The sequence below is a fragment of the Poecilia mexicana genome, unplaced genomic scaffold (assembly GCF_051168715.1).
Source record: "Poecilia mexicana isolate PSO_F unplaced genomic scaffold, ASM5116871v1 scaffold_12, whole genome shotgun sequence".
Taxonomy (NCBI): Eukaryota; Metazoa; Chordata; class Actinopteri; order Cyprinodontiformes; family Poeciliidae; genus Poecilia; species Poecilia mexicana.
Window position 1 is genome coordinate 10,510,274 of NW_028263381.1, and position 21,715 is coordinate 10,531,988.

General features: G+C 36.5%; 1 protein-coding gene across 1 annotated transcript; it reads left to right on the forward strand.

Annotated features, from left to right (window-relative positions):
* Positions 1 to 13,911: 13,911 nt before the first annotated feature.
* Positions 13,912 to 16,550, forward strand: LOC106918668 (sphingosine 1-phosphate receptor 3-like). Its single transcript, XM_014988591.2, has 2 exons — positions 13,912 to 14,247; positions 14,484 to 16,550. Exons 1-2 carry the CDS (start codon positions 14,127 to 14,129, stop codon positions 15,620 to 15,622), a joined length of 1,260 nt encoding a protein of 419 aa, XP_014844077.2. The 5' UTR covers positions 13,912 to 14,126; the 3' UTR covers positions 15,623 to 16,550.
* Positions 16,551 to 21,715: the final 5,165 nt, after the last annotated feature.

Here is a 21,715-nt window from a genome sequence, read left to right on the forward strand (position 1 = left end):
TCAAATAGAGGGCCCAATGGGAGCTGATTTAATTTTTTGTTGATTTCTATCTTTTCATGACAATGAAGTCATACAGCCACCTTCAGTGAATTCATTTTTGAGGTGTTGTTCTCTGCTAGGGAGCTACACCCATTTCTGCAAACTTATTTCAAATGACGCACAGTTTGGTCCTCATCATGACCTGTCTTCACACTAGCAAACCACTCAGCTGCAGCTGAAGACCACATAATGACCTTATTGTCTAAAAAAAGACATTTGACAGGGTGCAGCAACCTCAATAAGCATGTATATGGTGCACTGACTTTCCGTACTCACTGTCGTGGTTAAATTTTCACAGAACTCTATATTGACCTTGACATCTTATATTATAACAAATGAGCTGAAGCACAACTGATTCCCTCAGGCGTAATTTGATAAACACCGGCATAAATCATTTTTTACAACTTCTCCTTCTGTTCTTGAACTCATTTCCATGTTTAAAGTCGAGATGCATGCACAAAGACTGAAAAGAAACATTGTGGCATTTATCCAGGGAGTTCATGATATACGTATTGTGTACCGTGATATTCTGTTCATGACAAATTTGTATTTTTATTATTTTCTTTAAAGTTACCTTTGCTTACAGAGTTAAATCTCAGTGAGAATCAACACCACAAGTCAGAGACCACTGTCTTGAGCCAGAAAAGGTTAGAAAGTCCAAAAATTGCCTCAGTTTAGTTCAGCATGCCTCAGTATTAATCTTAATCCATATTTCACCTGACAAACAAAAAAAAAAAAATTGTTTTATAGCTTTGAAATTTTTTGGGAGGGCAGGATACAAGAATACCTAAGATACATGCACTCATCACCTGCTTATACAACAGCTTTTTGTTGTACACTTCAGGCCTACACAGACATTTAATCAGACATGCTTTAATGGTTTCCTGTGCATCGATAATGCATCTCAGGAAGTTTTGTGACTTACCACGGAGCCTTTTTACATCAACAGGAAGCACACTCTTTGACATTCATCTTAAAAAGAAAAATAATTTATGCATGTTAATGTTGCACTGAATAGTGTTTTACTTGGAGCCTTCGCATCACAAATTAGAGACTTAAACAGATGATAATGTCAATAAAAATATTGCATGATATGGCAAAGAAGTCCTGCTTGGCTTTGCAACGTTTAGTTGTCTGGAGGATCCAAGTGGAGATGCAGATTATTGACCCAACAGAACACTTTTCCTGGATAATCTGATTATGGAAACTTAATCCTGTCTGTCTTATACAGAAAGCAACATGAAGATGCTGCCTGAGGCTTTCAGTGGAACATTTCAGATTGAAATGATTTTAAATTTGCCATTTAGGTTATAGCACTTGAGTTAGAAGGAATTAAGGAAATAAACTGTTCGGATGGTAGAAATATTGACTCAAAAAGCATTTGAGATGCATATACAATCGAAATGTGCTCCTCTGTGCTTTGTATCCTTTCACTGCAAGTAAGAAACACTTCATTGTTGGCTGAGGTATGGTTACATTTTTAAAAGTTGCGCTAACAGAACCATTTCTGGAGTTTTTTGTGAATGTATTCTGAGCTAAGTTTGGTTATCTGATCAGGTTTTAAGATAATTTGGAAGAGGAAGTTTACGTTCAATTCACACAAATGCAATCTCTTGTACAAATTCAGACCAAAACCTAAGAAACAAGATTAAAACTTCACACATATTACAACATCACCAAATTTTGTTTCGCTAACAACACACCAGCCAGCTGTTTGATAGAAAGACAGTAGCGAAACAATTACTACATTACATTGACGCAACATTCTTCGAGTACTGCTGACTTAATGGATTGGACAGAGAAGCTCGGTTCAGTTTGTGAAGAATGGAGCATGGCTGTACCCTCACATTAACTATCTGAAAGGCCAGTGCACTCAACACAAAGGACAGGAAGCAGATTCGATCACTACCTAATGCAGATGAAGCGTTGCAATCACAATAAGACAACTTATTAGAAGGCTACGGTCAAATGAATACCACAGGCCACATGAAAACATGGTCTCTGGACACTGATGCAAGGTGAACAAGCAACTTCCTGTTATGAGCTGTAAATTATCATTGCAATAACTACTGCAAAAGATAAAAAGCAAGAAGCAAAGATGTCTATCTTTATTTAAAGGCAACATATTGGAATGTTTGGGAGCCACAACAGTAAAAGCTTGATATCCTCCAAGTTTCGGCCAAGTGTTTGCAGCAAGTACAAGCAGCTTATCGGCTGATGGTGAAGGAAGATAAGGCTGTAGTAACTCAGAGTGAAAGAGGAACAAGATTATTTAGACATTTGTAAGTAAAAAAATAGAACTTTAAAATTAATTCATCACAGTTGGATGATTTGTAGCCAGACTGAGACTTTAGAGATATAAACAGAGTGAAAGTTACATTTTGACCAGACTGAACAAGTACATTTTGTTTGGAGAGGTTGCCTGGAGAATGAAACTTCTCGCTTTACACAAGCATTACGCTTTAGATTTACTTAACCACCATGCAGGCACCGTGTACACTTCCATCCATTAAATATACTTGATCCATGCTGCAAAACTTCCAGTATGACTATATTTTGGGTGGCATTGCATTGGGTCATATTACATTACACAGTGTTTCTGTTTTTTTTTTTTCCTCTTCATGCATTTCCATGGAAGTTGGCAAAATATTACAAGGACTCAACCAGATGAGCATGCAGAGACCTTGGCTCGGAAACATATAATTTTTATAGCAGCTTTCACAGTGAGTGTGCTCCAGAAAATAGTGGCTTCAGTTTTCTCCATGTTCAGCATCATCAAACCTCAGTCCATTAAATATATGATTGTATGATAATATTGGCTAGCTTGACACTGGCTTTTCTGTTGAAAATTATCCAGCAAAGGAGTATTAACCACAGTCAGAAACATCTTCAAAAAACCTTGGATTAATCTCTCAGGAAAAAAAAGTAAAAAAAAAAAATATTCACTGCAACGTAGTTTATAGAGCTAAAGGTAAAAACAGTCACGGATTTGAAAGGAGACAGCAGGCCTATTTCTGTTTGTGTGGCCCTCTGTAGTTGGCCAGTCTCAGACTAAACTGTGCCACAGCTGAATTTATACCCCATGCAGAAACATCTCTTGAGGCTTTGTTCTGCTCAGCTGCATGCAAGAGACCAAAGGCTGTGCCTAGAAATACTGCTGCCACAAAGCCGCAGGCCAGGAGGGGGACGGTCCGCCTCGGGTTCGAAGCCCAGACTCACAAGGGTGTGTTTTAGCCCCAAAATGGCAAGCATGAAATTAGAGGCAGCATTTACATGTAATTGCACATGGATGTGCCCACTGCCCACGGACCTGACCCAAGCTCTTGTGCACTAATGGAGGGTTGAAAGCACACCCTGGGAAAAAAAAAAAAGAGGTAACTACAAATACACCTTTAGTACTCCAGCTCTGCACTCTTAACATTTATTCTAACATTGATGTTCTCATTTGACCATTAGATTCACAGTTTAAATCAAAGAGTACAGTGCCAGCTGTCACACTGACTTCCTTATAATCAATTATGAATGCTGGTAAAATACTCTATACAAGTACATATCTGAAAGGTGCTTTGCCTTCATGCAGCATTATGATTAATAATGCATATCTTGATCTCAAAGTCATGAGTCCACAGTAGTTGGTTAAATGTTTAATATTTACTGCATATTCAGACATGACTAATACTAATACTGACTTGACCGCTGTAGATGTATTTTTTCATTGATTACCATAATGCATGATTATATGGTAATATCATAGAGTCATGGTAGAGTAGTTTTAACAAATAAAAACTTGCAAAGAATCAGAGCATTGTAGTTTCCTTTACTCGGACACACGTTTATACATCTCATGAAGCATTGTTATTGTCAAGAACACAATGACTGAGATAGACGAAGCAGGGGTTCGAACTGGCAACCCACTGGAAAGAGAAGCTGTTCAGAGTAGATGAGTAGGTGTTTGGAGCTTAATATAGGGCAACGGTGGAGGAAAAATTGGGAAATGTTGGAATAATCTAGGCTGAGGGTGGATGTTCACCTTCCAGAAAGAGCATAATCCCAGCATATAGCAACAGGGACAATGGAACGATTTAGATCAAAGCATATTCGTGTGGTAGCATAGCCCAGTCAACGTTCATAAATCCCATTGAAAATGTGTCAATATGAAATATGATGTGCAGAGAGACTCTCCACCTAATCTGACTGAGCCTTAGCACTTTTGCAAAGAAGAAGAGTGTATCATTTCTGTGTTTAGGCCTACAACCACAATTGTGGGCTTAATTTGCAAAGTAATGCATTTGGGGCAGGTGAACACACATTCATGACACATTTTTCTGATATTTATCAAAAGTGACCATTCATCCTTTTTCTTCCACTTCAAATTTATATTGTGTGTGTACTATAAAACAGAATCCCCAAATACATTGTAGAGCAATGTACATTTAAATACTGAATAGCTGAGGAGATGCAACATTTAACTCATTTAAATTCCATGTGCAACCATGAACACGGAGGGTCTCCTTGTGGTTCATGCCAATAAAATATGCAAATATTTAGAGGAATATGTCCAAATAGAATCACATAAAACTATCACATTTCAAAGACTGGTTGTGACGTAGCCAGGAATACTTTCCCTCAGTGACAGGTTTGCCATCCATGAGGCACAGTCACTCAGAGGTAGGGAAGGTTATATACATACAATTAGGGGTTGCAGCTTGTAGGGCATGCTTAAATAATATAGCAACGTAATGGCAGGAAGTCACACATATGGAGCACTCATCATTTGAGGATGTTTTAGTTTAGAAAAACTCATTATAAAAAATGGCAGCAACAGAGAATTATACTAGTCTTCTGAATACAAAGACCAGGAAAAGACAGCCTTATAATGGAAAAGAAAGGTTTTAGCAAGGGTGGTCCTGCCAAAGTGAAAACCCTCCACCCCATTCTCTTCTCCGGCACTCTATGAATACACATAGACTCACTCTGACCACATATTATGGGTTAGTACTGCTGATGGTTTCAGATTTGGCTGAAAGTTTATGTAAATGCAGATGTGAGCCCCACATCACTGCAGTTTGCTGGAAAAAAAAAAAAAAAGCATAAAAACCAAGGATTTTCCAACCATTTTCCCAGTCTGTTAATCCAGCGGCCTTTACGTGGACCCACTCTGTGATTGGTCCCAGATTCGCTGTGGGTCCGGAGACGCTGTTTGGCTTTTTTCACTGAAATTTTCCCATTGCTTCTGGCACAGTGTGACCAGCAGGAAATGACTGAGAATTGTGACTATAACAATGCAAAATGGACTGTTGCCAGACTGCAGCTGTTTGTTCAACCACACTAAACATTCCTGTGGGTTAATAACCACAGACACTGGAAGGTATCCACTATTTGGAGATTTGGTCTGAGACAGTACAGCTTAGTATGGAGAAAATTGTCTCACAGTGCAGCCCTATACAAGGAAAAAGCAGGGTTTTTTTTTTTTTTTTTTTGTATGGATGTAAATTGTTTTAGCTTCACTCGGACTGTTTAATGCTGACTGGTTAGAAAAGCCTTAATACTTCTACAGATTGTAGATTCCACTCTGTCACATTAGGTTTAAAGGATCATCATCTTGTTACTGCCAGCCCTGCCCATCCTTCCTGGATATGAGGTCACAAAAGAAGAGTCAGAACAAAGGACTGTTTCAGCCATCTTGACCTACAATAACCTGCATGCAATCTTTTGCATTGTTGCCTCAGCAAATACAAGCACAGGTGTGAAAATCATGACAAAAATCACTGAATGCTTCTGCTAGCAAGCTGTGCAGATGAAATCTGTACACTCAAAATATGGGACCCCCACTTTGGGAAAAACAGAGATCAGAAACTTGAATAAAGTTTTTATAATGACTTCACTTCCTATAGGTACATTTGTTATCCATTTTACAGAATTAATAAAAAAATGTTAGCACTATTATTCCAGCTATAATGAGATCTTAAAAACATAGTTTGCATCTATAGGATTTAAGATTTTTCATACATCTTTGCATGATGGACCCTAGTCAAAAGGAGTTTTTTAAAAATATTTCTAATATAAATCTGAAACAAGAAAGAACTCCATATTGTGACTTCTTGCCACCACCCCCAAAAACAACTTAATCAGCATTAAATTATTTTGGCTACACCAGTTTACTCTGATTTGTAATTTTCTTATTTTTTATTGTCCTTCCCTGACCAGCAATCCTAAATCACTGATGGGTATCAACATGTACATCTCCCACAACACCTTTTATAATGTTTCATCATTTCACTCTGAAAACTTCAGCTATTCTTTCATTTATGCAAATTCATCAAGTTGGGTTAAAAATAAAATCTTAATGAATCTAAACTCCCTCATTCAATGATTATCAATTTGATCAAATGTTTTGAATAATTTTCAACCATTAAGAACCAGTGTCACATTACCAGAACCAGTTATTTTTGAAATACGGTAAATAACCTGTAGCTTACAGAATTGGGAAAAAAACATTTGTTATGTTCTTTTTCCCAAACATAACAAATGTACTCACCTAGTTCTTGGGGGTCTAGACCTGCTCATCTCTGCCCAACATCTGCAGAGACTGATCGTTTAGTTTGAATTTTTACTCATCTAAATATAATTTTCAAGGAAAACTGGAATCATCCATTTATTTTCAATACACACTTATCCATGCAGAGTCACGGAAGCGTTGGGAGGGTGACGCTGCATGGATAGGTGTGTATTGAAGCCTATCTCCAGTTGTCTCTGGATGAAGGCTGGGGTACACCCTGAATGAGTTACCACTGAGTCACAGACTATGAGGCACACAGGTCATAGAGACAAACACACACAGAGATCCTTTTTAGGACAATAGAAGGAAGTGGGAGTACCCAGAGAGAGACTATGCATGGAGAGAACATGCAAATTCCATGCAAAAAGATCCCATGCCAGGATTTGAACCCCTGCATGCTGCATGGCAATTGAGCAACAAAAAATTTTTTCGATACATCTATCTAAAATTATATACCTATCCCTCCTTAGTAGGGATAGGTACGTGTCCCTACTAGGTATGTGCTGCTTAAAGCCAGCAAACATGGCTTTAAGCAGCCATGTTTGCTGGTTTCTGCATGTGTTTATCATTGCCAATCAAAAGGTGACGCACATACAATATTTTTTCATACTTTAAATTACATATTGTTTCAAATATAAGCAAATATTGTTAGCATCTGCGGTAGCAGAAAGGCAGAATCATTAACTGATTTGTCAGAGATGATTCCTCTTTCATCTTAATTTGTTTAAACTGCAATATGTTGAAGATAAAAACAATGATGAACGAGTTATAACAACAGCCTCACAATATCAAAGTCTCTTTGGCATATTGAGCTTAATTAAAACCAGTTTATGAAGAAACGTATATTGAGTCGCAACAAACAGAGCTTCCATGCAGTTATAACATGAAGCTGAATGATTGTTATAGTAATAATCATAAAAGTCACAATAAAATTGACTATAAATAAAATAACTATGTATGCACTGTTTATAATTAAACGAAGATAATTAGCATTTTGAAGCAAACTTACCACCAGCTAGCAACACGTTAGCAGCCTTCTTCCTTTTGGGATCCACATTTCATTTCCATCCAGTTCTTGTCCAGTTGTGTTGTCGTCTAACTCGGACTAGGACGTAACCAGCTTGAATTTACCAAAACTAGAAACTATTATCAAGGCCCTCTTTATTTTTAATTCAATATTATGCGAGTAAAAATGGCGAATTTGAAGAGCGTCTGTTATCTTCACCGTCTTCACCGTTATCTTCTTCTTCTTCTTCTTCTTTTGTTTTTTATTGGCGGCTGGCATCCAACTTAAGGTGCATTTACCGCCACCTACCAGACTGGAGTGTGGTCATCAGAGATCTCAGAGGGAATTACATCCACCTCAATGATGTGTAGGATGTGCAAATTCACATCCTAACACACTCATTAATACCTGAATTAATGCATGAGCATGCACTGGCATACACACAAATACTTGTTCATATCCTAAATACGACTCATTAACCCAGTGTTATTTAAGAACCTAAATAAGAGATTTCTAACATAACTTGATTTATTATCTAATAGACTAATCATAGACAGTCCTATATTCTTTCTGCTTAGTAACGACTTTAAAATCTGACGTTCCTCTGAGTATTTATCACATTCTAACAAGACATGCTCCACTGTTTCCACCTGATTGCAATAATTACAAGCCCCATTTTCATGCTTTCCTATTTTAAAGAGCGAACTATTAAGTCCAGAATGTCCAATTCTAAGTCGAGACATAACTACTTCCTCTTTCCGCCTTCCACTCAGATAATTACTATCTCCCACACTCTTTTGAATTGTATATAGTTGTCTCCCATTATCATGGTTATCCCATATCTCCTGCCAAATCTTAATAATTTCTTTTTGAATAATAGATTTACCCTCATTTTTACTCAAAGGGATATTCAGATGAACAATATCTGATCTCAAGGCCTGCTTAGCTAAAATATCTACTTCCTCATTTCCTTCTATACCTACATGAGCAGGAATCCAGACAAATTGAACCAAGCATTTATTGTTATGAAGATAAAGTAATAATTGATATATTCTTAATATCAAATCTAATCTGCTAGATTTACCAGATTTAATACTTAATAATGCTGCTTGACTATCTGATGCTATGATAAATGTACTTACTTCCCTAGTATCATTACCAAGCAACCATTCTAAGGCCAATATGATGGCTGATAATTCAACTGTAAAAACAGCTAAATGGTCAGCTGTTCTCCTCTTAATCAAGACTTTATGGTGTGGGATATTCACTGCTGCTCCAGTTCTACCACTATTTGGATCTTTAGATCCATCTGTATATATAATTATGTTGTCTTTATATCTTTCAAAATATCTATTAACTACAACCCATTCTGGAGTCTTTCCCTTTTTAAGAATTTCATTTAATTGAAGATCAACTTCTGGAGTTAAAAATAACCATGGAGGAATTTCAGATTGAGGAACTGTAGCACTATACTGGAGCATAGTTAAACCAAGCTGTTTTGCCTTTATTTCCCCAATCCATCCAAAACTATTACAATTTAATTTATGATGTTCCCAACATTCCTTCAGCACCATCTTAGTTGGATGATCACCCTTATGTCCTTGTAGGTTCACCCAGTACATGTACATTAATTTCAACCTTCTTAATCTTAAAGGAAGCTCACCAGTTTCTACTTGTAAAGCAGCTAAAGACGATGTTCTGAAAGCTCCACAACAAATCCTCAATGCTTGTGTTTGCTCACTATCAAGTTTTCTCAAATGACTGTCAGCAGCTGCCATATATGCTATACTCCCATAATCCATAATAGATCTCATGAGCGCCTGATAAACTCCCAACAGTGCACTTCTTGAAGCTCCCCATTCCTGTCCTGAGAGACATCTTAACAAATTATTCACTTTTTTACATTTATTTTGAACTGATTCTATTTGATGTTTCCAAGTTAAGCTTTCATCAAAGATGACACCTAAAAACTTCACTGTTTTCACTTGTTCAAGTTTATGTTTATAAAGATTCAACGTAACTTCCTTATGTCTTCTATAAAAGCAAATTACTTGAGTCTTTGCAATTGACATCCTAAAACCCCATTTATTAGCCCAACCTTCCACTTTCAAAATGGCAGCCTGCATCTTTTTCTGTAAATAAACCAGATTATGTCCCCGAATCCATAGAGCACCATCATCTGCAAATAAAGATTTACCTATACTACTATCTATCTCATCAAAAATGTCATTAATCATAATATTAAAGAGAATTGGGCTACACACACTACCTTGTGGAGTACCATTCTCAACAGCATATCTAGAAGAGAAATTCGCTCCTACCCGAACTTCTATTTCTCTACCAAACAAAAAATCCAAAATCCAATTATAAATCTTACCTCCTATACCAATTTTCCCTAATTTAATCAATAATCCTTCTTTCCATAACATATCATATGCCTTCTCAATGTCAAAGAACACAGCTATCACTAACTCTCTATTCGCTTGAGCTTTTCTTACTTCTGACTCTAGACACAGAACTGCATCCATCGTATTTCTCCCTTTACGAAAACCACTCTGGAATGGACAAAATTTATTTTTACTCTCAATAAAATAATAAAGCCTATCTGTAACAATCCTCTCCATTATTTTCCCTAATTGAGATGTAAGAGCTATAGGTCTATAATTTGATGGGTCTTTTGCATTTTTACCAGGTTTTAAGATGGGAATTATAACTGACTGTTTCCATTCTGCCGGAATTCTCCCAGTCATCCAAATCAGATTAAACAATTTTAATATAACAGTAAGAGATGAATATTTAAAATGTTTGAGCATTACATAACACACTCCATCCTTCCCCGGAGTTGATTGCTTAACATTATTAATAGCTTTTTCTAACTCATACATAGAAAAAGGCATATCTAAATCCTGGTTTGAGACTTCTCTCCTAGTAGTAACTCCTGGATTTCCATCCAATAAATCTAATTTATTACTTTTCATTTCTTCAGATAAATTTTCTGAACTATTCACCTTAATTAACGTTACTGCTAATAAGTCAGCTTTTTCTTTATTACTAACCGCCATTTTCCCATTTAATTCTAAAACAGGTAAGGAAAACCTCTTTTTAACACCATTCATTTTCTTAATAACTCTCCATACCTCTGACAGTTTGGTCTCTCTTCCAATGGAATTACAGTACTGCCTCCAACAAGCCTTCTTAGCTTCTCTAATAGTCTTCCTAACTATAGCTTGTGCTTTCTTATATTGAATTAATGCCTCAAAGGTATGACATCTTCTTACCAATTTAAAAGCTTTATTTCTTCCCCTTATAGCAATACTACATTGCTCATTCCACCATGGAGTAGACTTTTTATTTCCTCTTCCCTTTGATTTAGGAATTGAACTTTCAGCTGCATTAATAATAACAGACTTAATCTTTGAATAACACATCTCCACATCACAAAACAAATTCTCATCCAGTTTATTAAATTGACTATCAACTAAATTTTTAAATAACTCCCAATTAGCGTTACTTAACTTCCATCTTGGAATCTGTCCTTCCTCTTCTTTTATCACTTCAGAACCAACTGAAACTAGAATAGGAAAATGATCACTGCCCATTGGAGAATCACTCATCACCTCCCAAGAAGTAATTCCAGCTAATGTATTTGAAACCAATGTTAGATCTAAAACACTCTTTAAATTCCTACAGCAATCATATCTAGTAGTGCTGCCATCATTAAGGCAAACCAGAGAATGTAACTCAAGAAATTCTTCAACAGTCAATCCATTTGCATCTGTATTAAGACTCCCCCATAAAATATTATGAGAATTGAAATCACCACACCATACAGTCTTACCTACATTTTGATCATTTACTTCATTGAGATTCTGAATGGACAACTTCTTGTTAGCATTATAAAAATTTATCACCGACATTTGGTCATTTTCTATCCAAATCTTAATAACTATTGATTCATAATTTTTCCCTATTGATTCCACTTTATATCTTATACTGTCTAGTACAAAAGTTGCTACTCCCCCTCCTTGTCTTTCTTTTCTATCATTCCTAATTGATGTATACCCAGAGATTTTGAAATCCAGATGAGGCTTAAGCCAGGTTTCTTGAATGCAAATCAGGTGAGGTTTAACTGTCAAATCTGAAATATATTTCTTAAACTCTAGACCATTACTAATAAGACTTCTTGCATTCCACTGGAAAATAATTAACATAACGAAGAGGGGCCACCACTGCATGATTGAGGTTGAGAAGATTGCGTCTCATTTAATTTTTCCTTTATTGATTCCCAATTAACATTTTTACAATCAAGATACTTTTGGGCTGCCTTCACTATTATTTGAATTTTTTCCGTTTTCCTTTGTGTTTGAGCAGTGCAGTTAACAACTTCTACCATGAACAATACAAAATCCTCCTTTGTCATGAGTAAAGTGTCACCTTTAATCTTAGAGCATTCTGAACAATTAGATCCTTCTTTTCCTCCTCCAGACACTTTCTTTGGGTATAATATTGGTTGAACAGGAACTTTTTTCGTTGCTTCCGCATAAGTAATGCCAGTAGTGACTTTGATTTTCTGAACTTCCTCAGCTCTTTTACTAACTATGCATCCCCTAAATCCTGAACTATGCCCACCTCCACAATTACAACATTTCAGCGGAGCCCCTTCCTCACATTTCCCATACTCATGATCCCCAGCACATCTCCCACATTTCTGTTTCCCCTTACACACTGCCGCGACATGTCCAAATTTCTGGCATTTAAAGCACCGCAGCGGCGGAGGAATAAATGGTCGGACATCATAGCTCATATATCCCACAAACACTTTATCTGGCAGACTGTTCTCTTCAAATTTTAACATGATAGAAAAACTATCACTCCTCTCTCCATTTTTATTTCTTTTCAATCGTTTGGCTTCCACCACTTTCCCTCCTGAAACATTAGACTTGATCTCATCAATTGGCACATCAGGTGGAATCCCCGAAATGACTCCGCATACATACTTCTTGTCATCCAAAAGTCTTCCTCTCACATTCTCACCAAGGATTCTTTTTATATTCAGCGCCCTTTCTTTTTGTTTAATATCATTACAGATAATCAATAACGATCCATCTCTTAATATTTTAACAAATTTCACCTTTCCAACCAGTGAATTGATTTCTTTTGTCAGCTTTATTGGATTCCACTTCCCAAAGGACACACCCTCTTTGACAAACTTCAGAACTATTTTAAATTCTGACATCTTAACAGTTTCTCCTTCAGCCTCAGAAACAGATGATTCTATTTGTTGTCTTGATTTTTTCCGTTTATGCTTAGCTTTTTGAATATGCCAAGGTCCTTCATTTTCCACATCATCAGCACCCTCTTCCATTTCCGCAAAATCACTACCTGACACATTTCCCTCTGACATCCTTCCAACCATTCACAGTCTGGTCGTGCCTCTTCCGCCTTTGCTCCCAATCCGTCACCGTTATCTTCACCGTCTTGGCTGTTCTTTCTATGGCGTTTTTCAAAGCAACTGAAAGTGTGAAATACCGCCACCATCTGTCTGGAGTGTGAACTGGAGCTAATGTCGTTAACTAGATCTTCCATTATACATCTGAAAATGGATTGGGTTTTAGCTCCATACACCTCTGTCACAAAAGTGTCAATATTTAATATTTTGAGGTATGAACACATTATTTACTTTGTTAAACAACATTACATCAAGTTCCCCTATAAGGACTTTTTTTTTATTATTTTTTGCCATTTTAATAAAAATAGTAAAAGATTATTAAGGCACCTAAAAAGGCATACTTTATTAGCCTAAAGTATACACTAAGATGTAATTTAAAACATACTGAAATTAATAATTTAAAGTAAGCATTAAGTAAATTTAAAAAAAATCTATTTTGACCATTTTAAAATATACACAAAATATATTTTAAATATACACTTGAGCAAGTGTATATTTACACTTGGGCAAATATATATTTTGCTCACTTAAAGTAAACTTTTATTTAATATATTTCTTAAAATGTATTTTGGTACAATTATATTTAAGTGTATTTAAAGTTATAATGTCAAGCATACCTTTAGTATACTTCGTATATATTTATAAGTAGTACACTTATGCATATTTGAAATATACTAAAATATATATTTTCACTAGGGTAGGGTTTTTTTTCAGGCTGTTAAACGTTCACCTGTCGGTGTTTGGATTATTTGCACGAGAGCTAAAAGTTGGAGCAGGAAAACGCTGCGAATTACAGCACGTTAAAGTTAACGTACCTCCCGGTGCTGATAAGCCTGGAGAAGTGTGCAGCTGCTCCACAACTCCGTGTCTGAGTTGATGGAGAGAGGCAGGGAGGGAGGGCTGAAAGGGACTTCCAGCCCACCGCCGACTTCTCGGGGGTTTTCAGAGCTCGGTGGGAGAGATGAGGAGCTGCTCTCTCCTTCATGACGGAGTGAAGACGAAAAAAAATCAACGGAGAATGGAGGAAAGACGTAGCCTCTCCGTTTTCACAGCCATGAAATGTTCGCCCTTTGATGCTCGTTTTACTTTCAACTAATTACGAGGTCGGAGCGTCCAGCGGTGAGTTGCTTCCAGGCTGCCATGAACGAGAACTGCGACTGAAAATATTTAAAAGTGCGTTGCAGGGGAAGTCAGGTATGTCAGATTTAAAGAATTTGGAGTTTATTTATTTATTTATTTTTTTGTGAAAGATTGAAAAAGAAACAGAATCTCTATTAACTTTCTTTTACTATTGTTGTTGTAAACCCCCTCATTGCCATAACAACTGTTTGGTTAGTCACAGAGCAAAATCCAGCTCAACTTTATTACTGTGAAAATGAACCTTTATGGCTGATGTGATTTCTGAAACAACATTCATTTCTCCTCTGTAGCTGATGACACCAGACTCTTCTCTGCAATGACCTTCAGTGACAGCAACCTTGGTGATTTGAAGATGAATGTCATACTCTGTCACTACAACCACACTGGAAAGCTGGACCACCGGCAGCCGAGCTCTGACACAAACTCTGGAACATTGGATATCAAAATCATCGTCTTCCTCATCATTTGCTGCTTCATCGTTCTGGAGAACCTCACCGTCCTGGTGGCCATATGGAGGAACCACAGGTTCCACAACCGGATGTACTTCTTCATTGGGAACTTGGCACTGTGTGACCTGCTGGCTGGAGTCTCCTACATGGTCAACTTGCTCCTCTCTGGGAATAAGACGTTTGATCTCTCACCGAGTCTGTGGTTTATTAGAGAGGGCAGCACATTTGTAGCACTCAGTGCCTCCATCTTCAGTCTCTTGGCCATCGCCATAGAGAGACACCTGACTATGATCAAAATGAGACCTTATGATGCCAACAAGAACTACAGAGTGTTTCTGCTCATAGGGACCTGCTGGCTGATTGCTGTGATCCTGGGAGCTTTACCCATCTTAGGTTGGAACTGCATGGACAACCTCCATGACTGTTCCACAGTCCTGCCTCTGTACAGCAAGAAATACGTAGCTTTCTGCATCACAGTTTTCATAAGCCTGCTTTTAGCCATGTCAGTCCTTTATGCTCGCATCTACATCCTTGTAAAATCCAGCAGTCAAAAGGTGAGTAAACACAGCAACTCTGAGCACGCTATGTCCCTTCTACGCACCGTCATCATTGTAGTCGGAGTCTTCATCGCCTGCTGGACACCCCTCTTCATCCTGCTCCTGGTGGATGTGGCGTCTGAGCAGCGCTTCCCAGTCCTCTACGAGGCTGACTGGTTTATAGCACTGGCTGTGCTCAACTCGGCCATGAACCCGGTCATCTACACTCTGGCCAGTCGCGAGATGAGACGGGCCTTCCTGGCTCTGGTTTGTGGCGTTTGCTACAAGATGAAGGCGTCGGTGAATGGGAGTGGGAACAGGCAGTCTCTTGAGCCGAGTCGGAGCAGGAGCAAATCATGGAGCAGTCAGAACAACCAGAACCAGCAGAGGGGCCAGGAGACGGACACTGGAATGAATAGAGAGGATGTTCAGGAGGATGTTTAGAGTGATGGGAAAAACTGAGAGAAGAGTTGCAGAAATCAAACAAAATGTGGAAAGATGCTTGAGAGATGAAGTCAGTTTAACACGAAGCAAATCCGGTATGAAGATTGGACTATGCAGTTGCTCCAGCACAGAAGTTTCACTTTGGTGACTAATGTTTACACAACTTAAGCATCTGTAATTGAGACCAGCACAGTTACTGAGCAGGTCTCAATAACTGAATGTTGTTACATTCACTAACTGTGCTGGTTTTGCCTCCTTGTCAAGTCTTGAAAGAAACCAAATATGTTCAAATGGGATTGTTAAAATTACAGGCAACTGTTTAGAATACAAAGAAAGACCAGTATTATTAATAGTGTTATTAATAGTGCATTTCCAGAGAACAGGGCAGCTCATGACTAGATAAAATTTTAGTGATTAGTTTTGTGACATCTGAATAAATTGTGCCTCCATTTTGCAACATATTTTATAAAGTGCAATTTGAGTTCCACAACAAACTGAAGCATGATTGTAGACAATTATTGTAGGAATAAAACAGTTAACAGTACTTATTGATGTATGTGTTATGCAATATATATGTATATATATATATATATATATCTCAAGTACCTTGATTGTAGATTCCTTATGATTGTTAAAGAACACGAGAAACTGCATCTGTTCACCTATTCTGTATAATGACGAACGAGGACGCTATTGTAATGATACCAGGGCTCCCTCTGCTGATCAGGTGTAGTACTGCTGCAAGTGCAGTTCTCACGGTGGAAGTTAGAGCTTGTCTAAAAATGTAAAGCTAGCAAACGAAGTATTTAAGAAAAATGTGGATGCTGCATGCAAAAAAAACGGAGTATGCAAAATATGTTTGCCTATTTATGTGGTGCAATATATCATCTTTCAAACTCAAAATAAAATCTAAAAAAAAAAAAAAAAAGTTCAATCTGGAGTTACTGATGACAGACCAGTGACAAGTGCACTTATTTTTTGAGAGCATAAATTTTCCCTGTTCTCTGTTTTCTCTGTGCAGTTCTCAGATCATAGTTGGAGTGGTTGTGTGAAACTTAAAAGTTGTCAACTCTCCATTTTGAAGAACAGAAAAATAAGGAATTTTGACATTTGCACTTGAAATAATTAGATTTCCACAACAAATTAGTTTGTGGTAAACAAAGCAAACAAAATCAATTTAAATAGCTCAACAGAACACATTTTACAAGCGTTACCTCCAAATAACACCTTAAATGGCAGCAAGCCTGAAAATCTTTTCTTTCCATCTCTTTAATAAATAGTAGGGACTCGACTGAATCCACCTTTGCTTCCTTTCCAGTGCCAAAGGAAGCAAAGGACATCTGAACCCTCACGGAGCCACCAGCATGCCTCTTTCCTGCAGGCATGGAGTTTTTTTAGTCAATACTTCATTTTTCCTTCCTCACATAAACCACTGTTCCATAGTGTAGGTTTGATTCATTGCTCCTCAGAACTAGATCACAAAACCTCTTTGGCCTGGTTACACAGTTGTGAGCAAGTTGGATCAGACTTTTCTTGTACTTTTGTGTCAGTAATGGGATATGTCTTGAAGTCGAGACATGAAACCCTTACCGTGGAAACTAGTAAGGGCTAGTAACCTCAGATGCTGCTGCCAGCAGCAGCGGGCCCCCAAAAGTCCTCAACTGACTGTCCAAGACCTCCAGCAAAACATTGCTGGAGGTCTTGGACAGTCAGTTGAGGACTTTTGGGGGCCCACTGCCTCAAGAATCTCACAGCCACTGTTCATTTAACATTGAAATCACAAACTAGCCTTCTAATCTTATCACTTTGAACATTCAGAGCATTTGCTAAGTGTTGTCTCACTTTCTTGCTTGTACAAGACAATGATTGCTTCATTGAACTTTGGTGACAATTGTTTTAAATGATCCACATCTTTAACATAGAACGTACACCACTTGATGTGAGGGTTGAAAAATTTTAGGTGCAAATACATCAGTGCAACTCTTTGTGTACCTAATGTCAAACTTTTTTTATTCTGATCTGTCAACAATCTTAAATGCAAAAGCTCAAACTATAAAAATCATTCCTGTCTTTTTTTTTTTATGATTGCTTTACCTCAAGTTGTAACTTTTCAAGAAACAAGAAAATGTGCGTTGTTGTTTATTTTCACTACTCATGTTCAAGACGTTACACCAGAAATGAAGTTTATTATGCTGAATTTGCGCTCAGTGTTTAGTATGAATGGAGAAATCGACCAAAGTGACTGTTTGGTATGCGTGTTACGCTTAGATAGAAGAAATGACCAGTTTATTTTCTCAACAGGTTATTGTACCAAATCCTGTCAGTCATTTATTGATCTACTTAATTAAAAAAAAAAAAAAAAAAAAGTTATTTTGGGGTAACCATGGATCAGTGAGTAGAGTAGTCATTTTGCAATTTGAAAGCTGGAAGTTTGATTCCAGTGTCTTTCTGCTGCATGCTGATGTGCCTTTAGGTAACATACTTCACTCTGCTGGATGCCTTGCAATCTACTTATTGGTGTTTGAATGTGTGCACCTAGTGAGCACTACTGGGTGAATCTGGCTATAGTGTAATATCTTTTTAGTGGTCATTATGCTTAGAAAAGAGCTAAGTAAATGTAGTTCATTTAGTGAAAGTAACTGATTTTTCAATTATCTACAGGGGTCAGCATTAATAATTTTGAACATGTAAACAGGTAAAATGTGAACTCAAAACGTAGAAAAAACAATGTAGGTAATGTGACATTTTACCGTCTTGCTAACTTTTCAACCTAAATGGCAGCACTGTTCTGCCAAAACAGAAACAAATCAGTGATTCTTGAGAATAGGTACAAAATGGGTTTTAATTTTCCCATATTTTTTTTTTATCATTTCTCAACCTTATGCAAATATGACAAATAATGTTTTGGAAATGTAAAGATGCTAAGGTGCAGGCTCCCAGTCGCAACATTAAAAAAAAAAAAAGAAAATTTAACCGACCTGACCCAGAACTTTGTCATCACCACCTGACAATAAATATAAAATGATTTTTAAAATACCCTATTAGTCTTATTTTTACTCATTTTACAGACAAATGCTTCTCAAGAAACAAAATAAATATTATTTAAAACAAAAAACAACAAAAGGTCCATCTGACGGAGTTGACAGTGCATGACGGAGTTGACAAAGAACTGAAGGTGGTGACAAACTAGTGAGTAAAATGAAAAACTTGATATATGTGAAGTAATGCAATTTATGTAAAATACATTAAAATTAATAAATTGCACATTTAAGTGAGATTTGACAACAATTTCACTGAAAGAGTCACAAAAACTCTGATGGAGTTGACATCTGACGGAGTTGACGAAATGCCAAACTACCTCAATTTATATGATGTTATTCTGAAGGAGGCCATATTGTAGCTCATCAGGTCCATGAAATCTTTACATTATACCAAAATTAAGCTTTTATTTCACAAAATTTCATCAAAGTTTTTTAAATTGTCAGTTATGGAGTTGACACATCATGGTTGTGACGAGCAACTTAGGAATAAAAAGAAGAAAAAACAAAAGAATAACATAAGCTAACCAGAGATAACTAGCTCTCTTAGCAAAGGAAGAAAAAAGACGACGTCATGGGGTCCTAAGAAGTTCTGGTGCCCCCCAATAATGCCTGATTTTTTTTTACATTCTTTTTATGTCTGACGGTGTTGACAAAAACTAGGGACAAATTTCAGTGGAGTTGGAAAATATATAAAAATGATTTTTAATTCAATTTATTGATACTTTTATAATTATTTATATGACTACTTATACTTAATTGTCATAATATATAATTTTAGTATTTCTTTATTTGTTTTAAACTATTATAATGTATTGAGTTCTGCTCCGGGACAAGGGCTTTTACAGGCATCATCCACCGACTACAATGTTTAAAATAAAAACAATATTCAGCAAACACCAGGAAAATATACATTGTTGTGCTCATAGACATAATATAAGGATAGATGCCTCATGGACCGCTCTCGCCTATTGTCGCTGACGAGATTTAGGGCGGCCATCTTGGAGCGGTACACCACTCCACTCAGCGTTGTGTTTAGCAGGCACAATAACGTATCAGCGCATTTAATCGATCATAACACACTTTGTTGTTACTGGAAACCATATTCAAACATCTATCAAAGCTACATTTATAAACAATTGTATTTTTTAAGTATGTTTGTAATACATAGTTCATCATATTTAAATATGCTTAGTGGCTATAATAATAGAATAGGAATGGAATATTCTGATATCGACGTATGAAGAGCATATTACAAAGCACACAGCCGTTCATAATTGTCACAAATAAATAATGATTAATAGTGAATTATATATATATATATATATATATATATATATATATATATATATATATATATATATATATATATATATATATATATACACACACACACACACACACACACAGTTTTTCAGCCGAAGAGTCCAAAATCCGATGCGAGATTCATCCGTGCTGCAGTGAATCCGTCTCTCTTTATAGATATCTCCCTCTTCTTCCTCACATCGTGTCTTTAGGAAACTTTCAAAACAAAAACGGAAGATTTAGGATGTATCTTACTTTTGACAGAGTGAAAGAATATAAATAATAGTCTTTACCACCTGTGTAAACTTTGCCGGTGAATGTTATAACACATAATATAAGATTTATAATATGTGTTATATTGTTTCATTTCTAATATAAACTCTTGTGTCAGATAATCTAAGTCAATGTTAGAGAATAATTAATTTTTTTAGATTTACAGAATCTCAGTTAGCCTTCATAGCGGGGCTGAACCCATATTACACCAAGCACTGTAGCTAATATTAGCTGGTATCTCGCCGGTGGACATAAATACAGTAAAGTCATATTCTAATCACAATATATACACAATAATATGTCCATCTTACTTGTGAAATGTTGTCTGTGGAGCCCTCACATCAATAATCCATAGATCCGAACAACAATATCCCTCTGTGCTGAGGCATCTTCTGCTGTTTTGATTGAGCAAAGTAGGAGGGTATACCGCTCCAAGATGGCCGCCGTATTTCCTGCGCCGGAGCGGCCAATGCGGGGTCTACTCTTATATTATGTCTATGGTTGTGCTCACATGACCCAGGTTAGTTTAGTCAGATATTTGAAAAAAATATATTTTGTGTATAATTTATTCAAATTTTGAGCTTTATTCGTAGGACCTGTTTTGTCCCTATTCTCAAGAATCATTGAAATAATAATATCGTGACTAGGTATTAATTATAAAATATTATTTTAAGACCTGAATTTTGTACATTGTTTTCAAATTTACTGTCGCCTTGAAGAAATAATCGAAAAAAAGGACAGACTTAAACAAGACATTAGTGTACAGACATAACTTTTTTGCTATTGGGCTGAAAAAGGATAATTGTGAAGATTTAGCTCCTTGGTTTTCTTACAGCATGTTTATTTGTATTTACTGTATTGTTTACTCAGATTTAAAAAATTATTTATTACGTTGTGTGATTCACCTGTGCCGATTGTTTTTCTGTTGATTTTTATAGGACTTTCGTGAGAACAAGACACGTGCTAAGTTTGAAATTGAACAAGGATGAGAAAGTTGCAATCAGAGCAGGCAGCACTGACATTAACAAAAAACTTACACACATTCACTGTTTTACTGCCAAAAGCCCTTTAGAATAATGATGATAGAACCATACAAACCAATATATTTAAAATGTGAAAACATTATTGAAAATATTTATATATTCTGCAAATCCAAATTAAAGCAAAATAAAAAAAGTAAATAAAAACATTCTTATTGTCACCTTATGGGCAATGTTCCACTTACTTTGACTAAACTGAAGCTCTTACATATTTTAAATTATGTTATTTTTTGTCGTTTCTATGTACAACAGGATAAAAATAACACTAATTTGCATTCAAAGTTGAAATTTTTGTTCACAAACAGTAGACACCTGAATACTTTAAATTGTTTGTAATGCATCAAGGCTAACCCCTTTATATATTTCTTCTGCAAAAATGAGAGTTCTTGCTGAAGTTTGTGTGTTATAGATTGTATAGCCACATTTCACTAAAACAC

Coding starts and splice junctions, on each gene's coding strand:
- LOC106918668 (XM_014988591.2), top strand. CDS start 14,127: ATGCTCGTTTTACTTTCAACTAATTACGAGGTCGGAGCGTCCAGCGGT. Junction 14,248..14,483: donor TGCGTTGCAGGGGAAGTCAG/GTATGTCAGATT, acceptor TCTCCTCTGTAG/CTGATGACACCAGACTCTTC.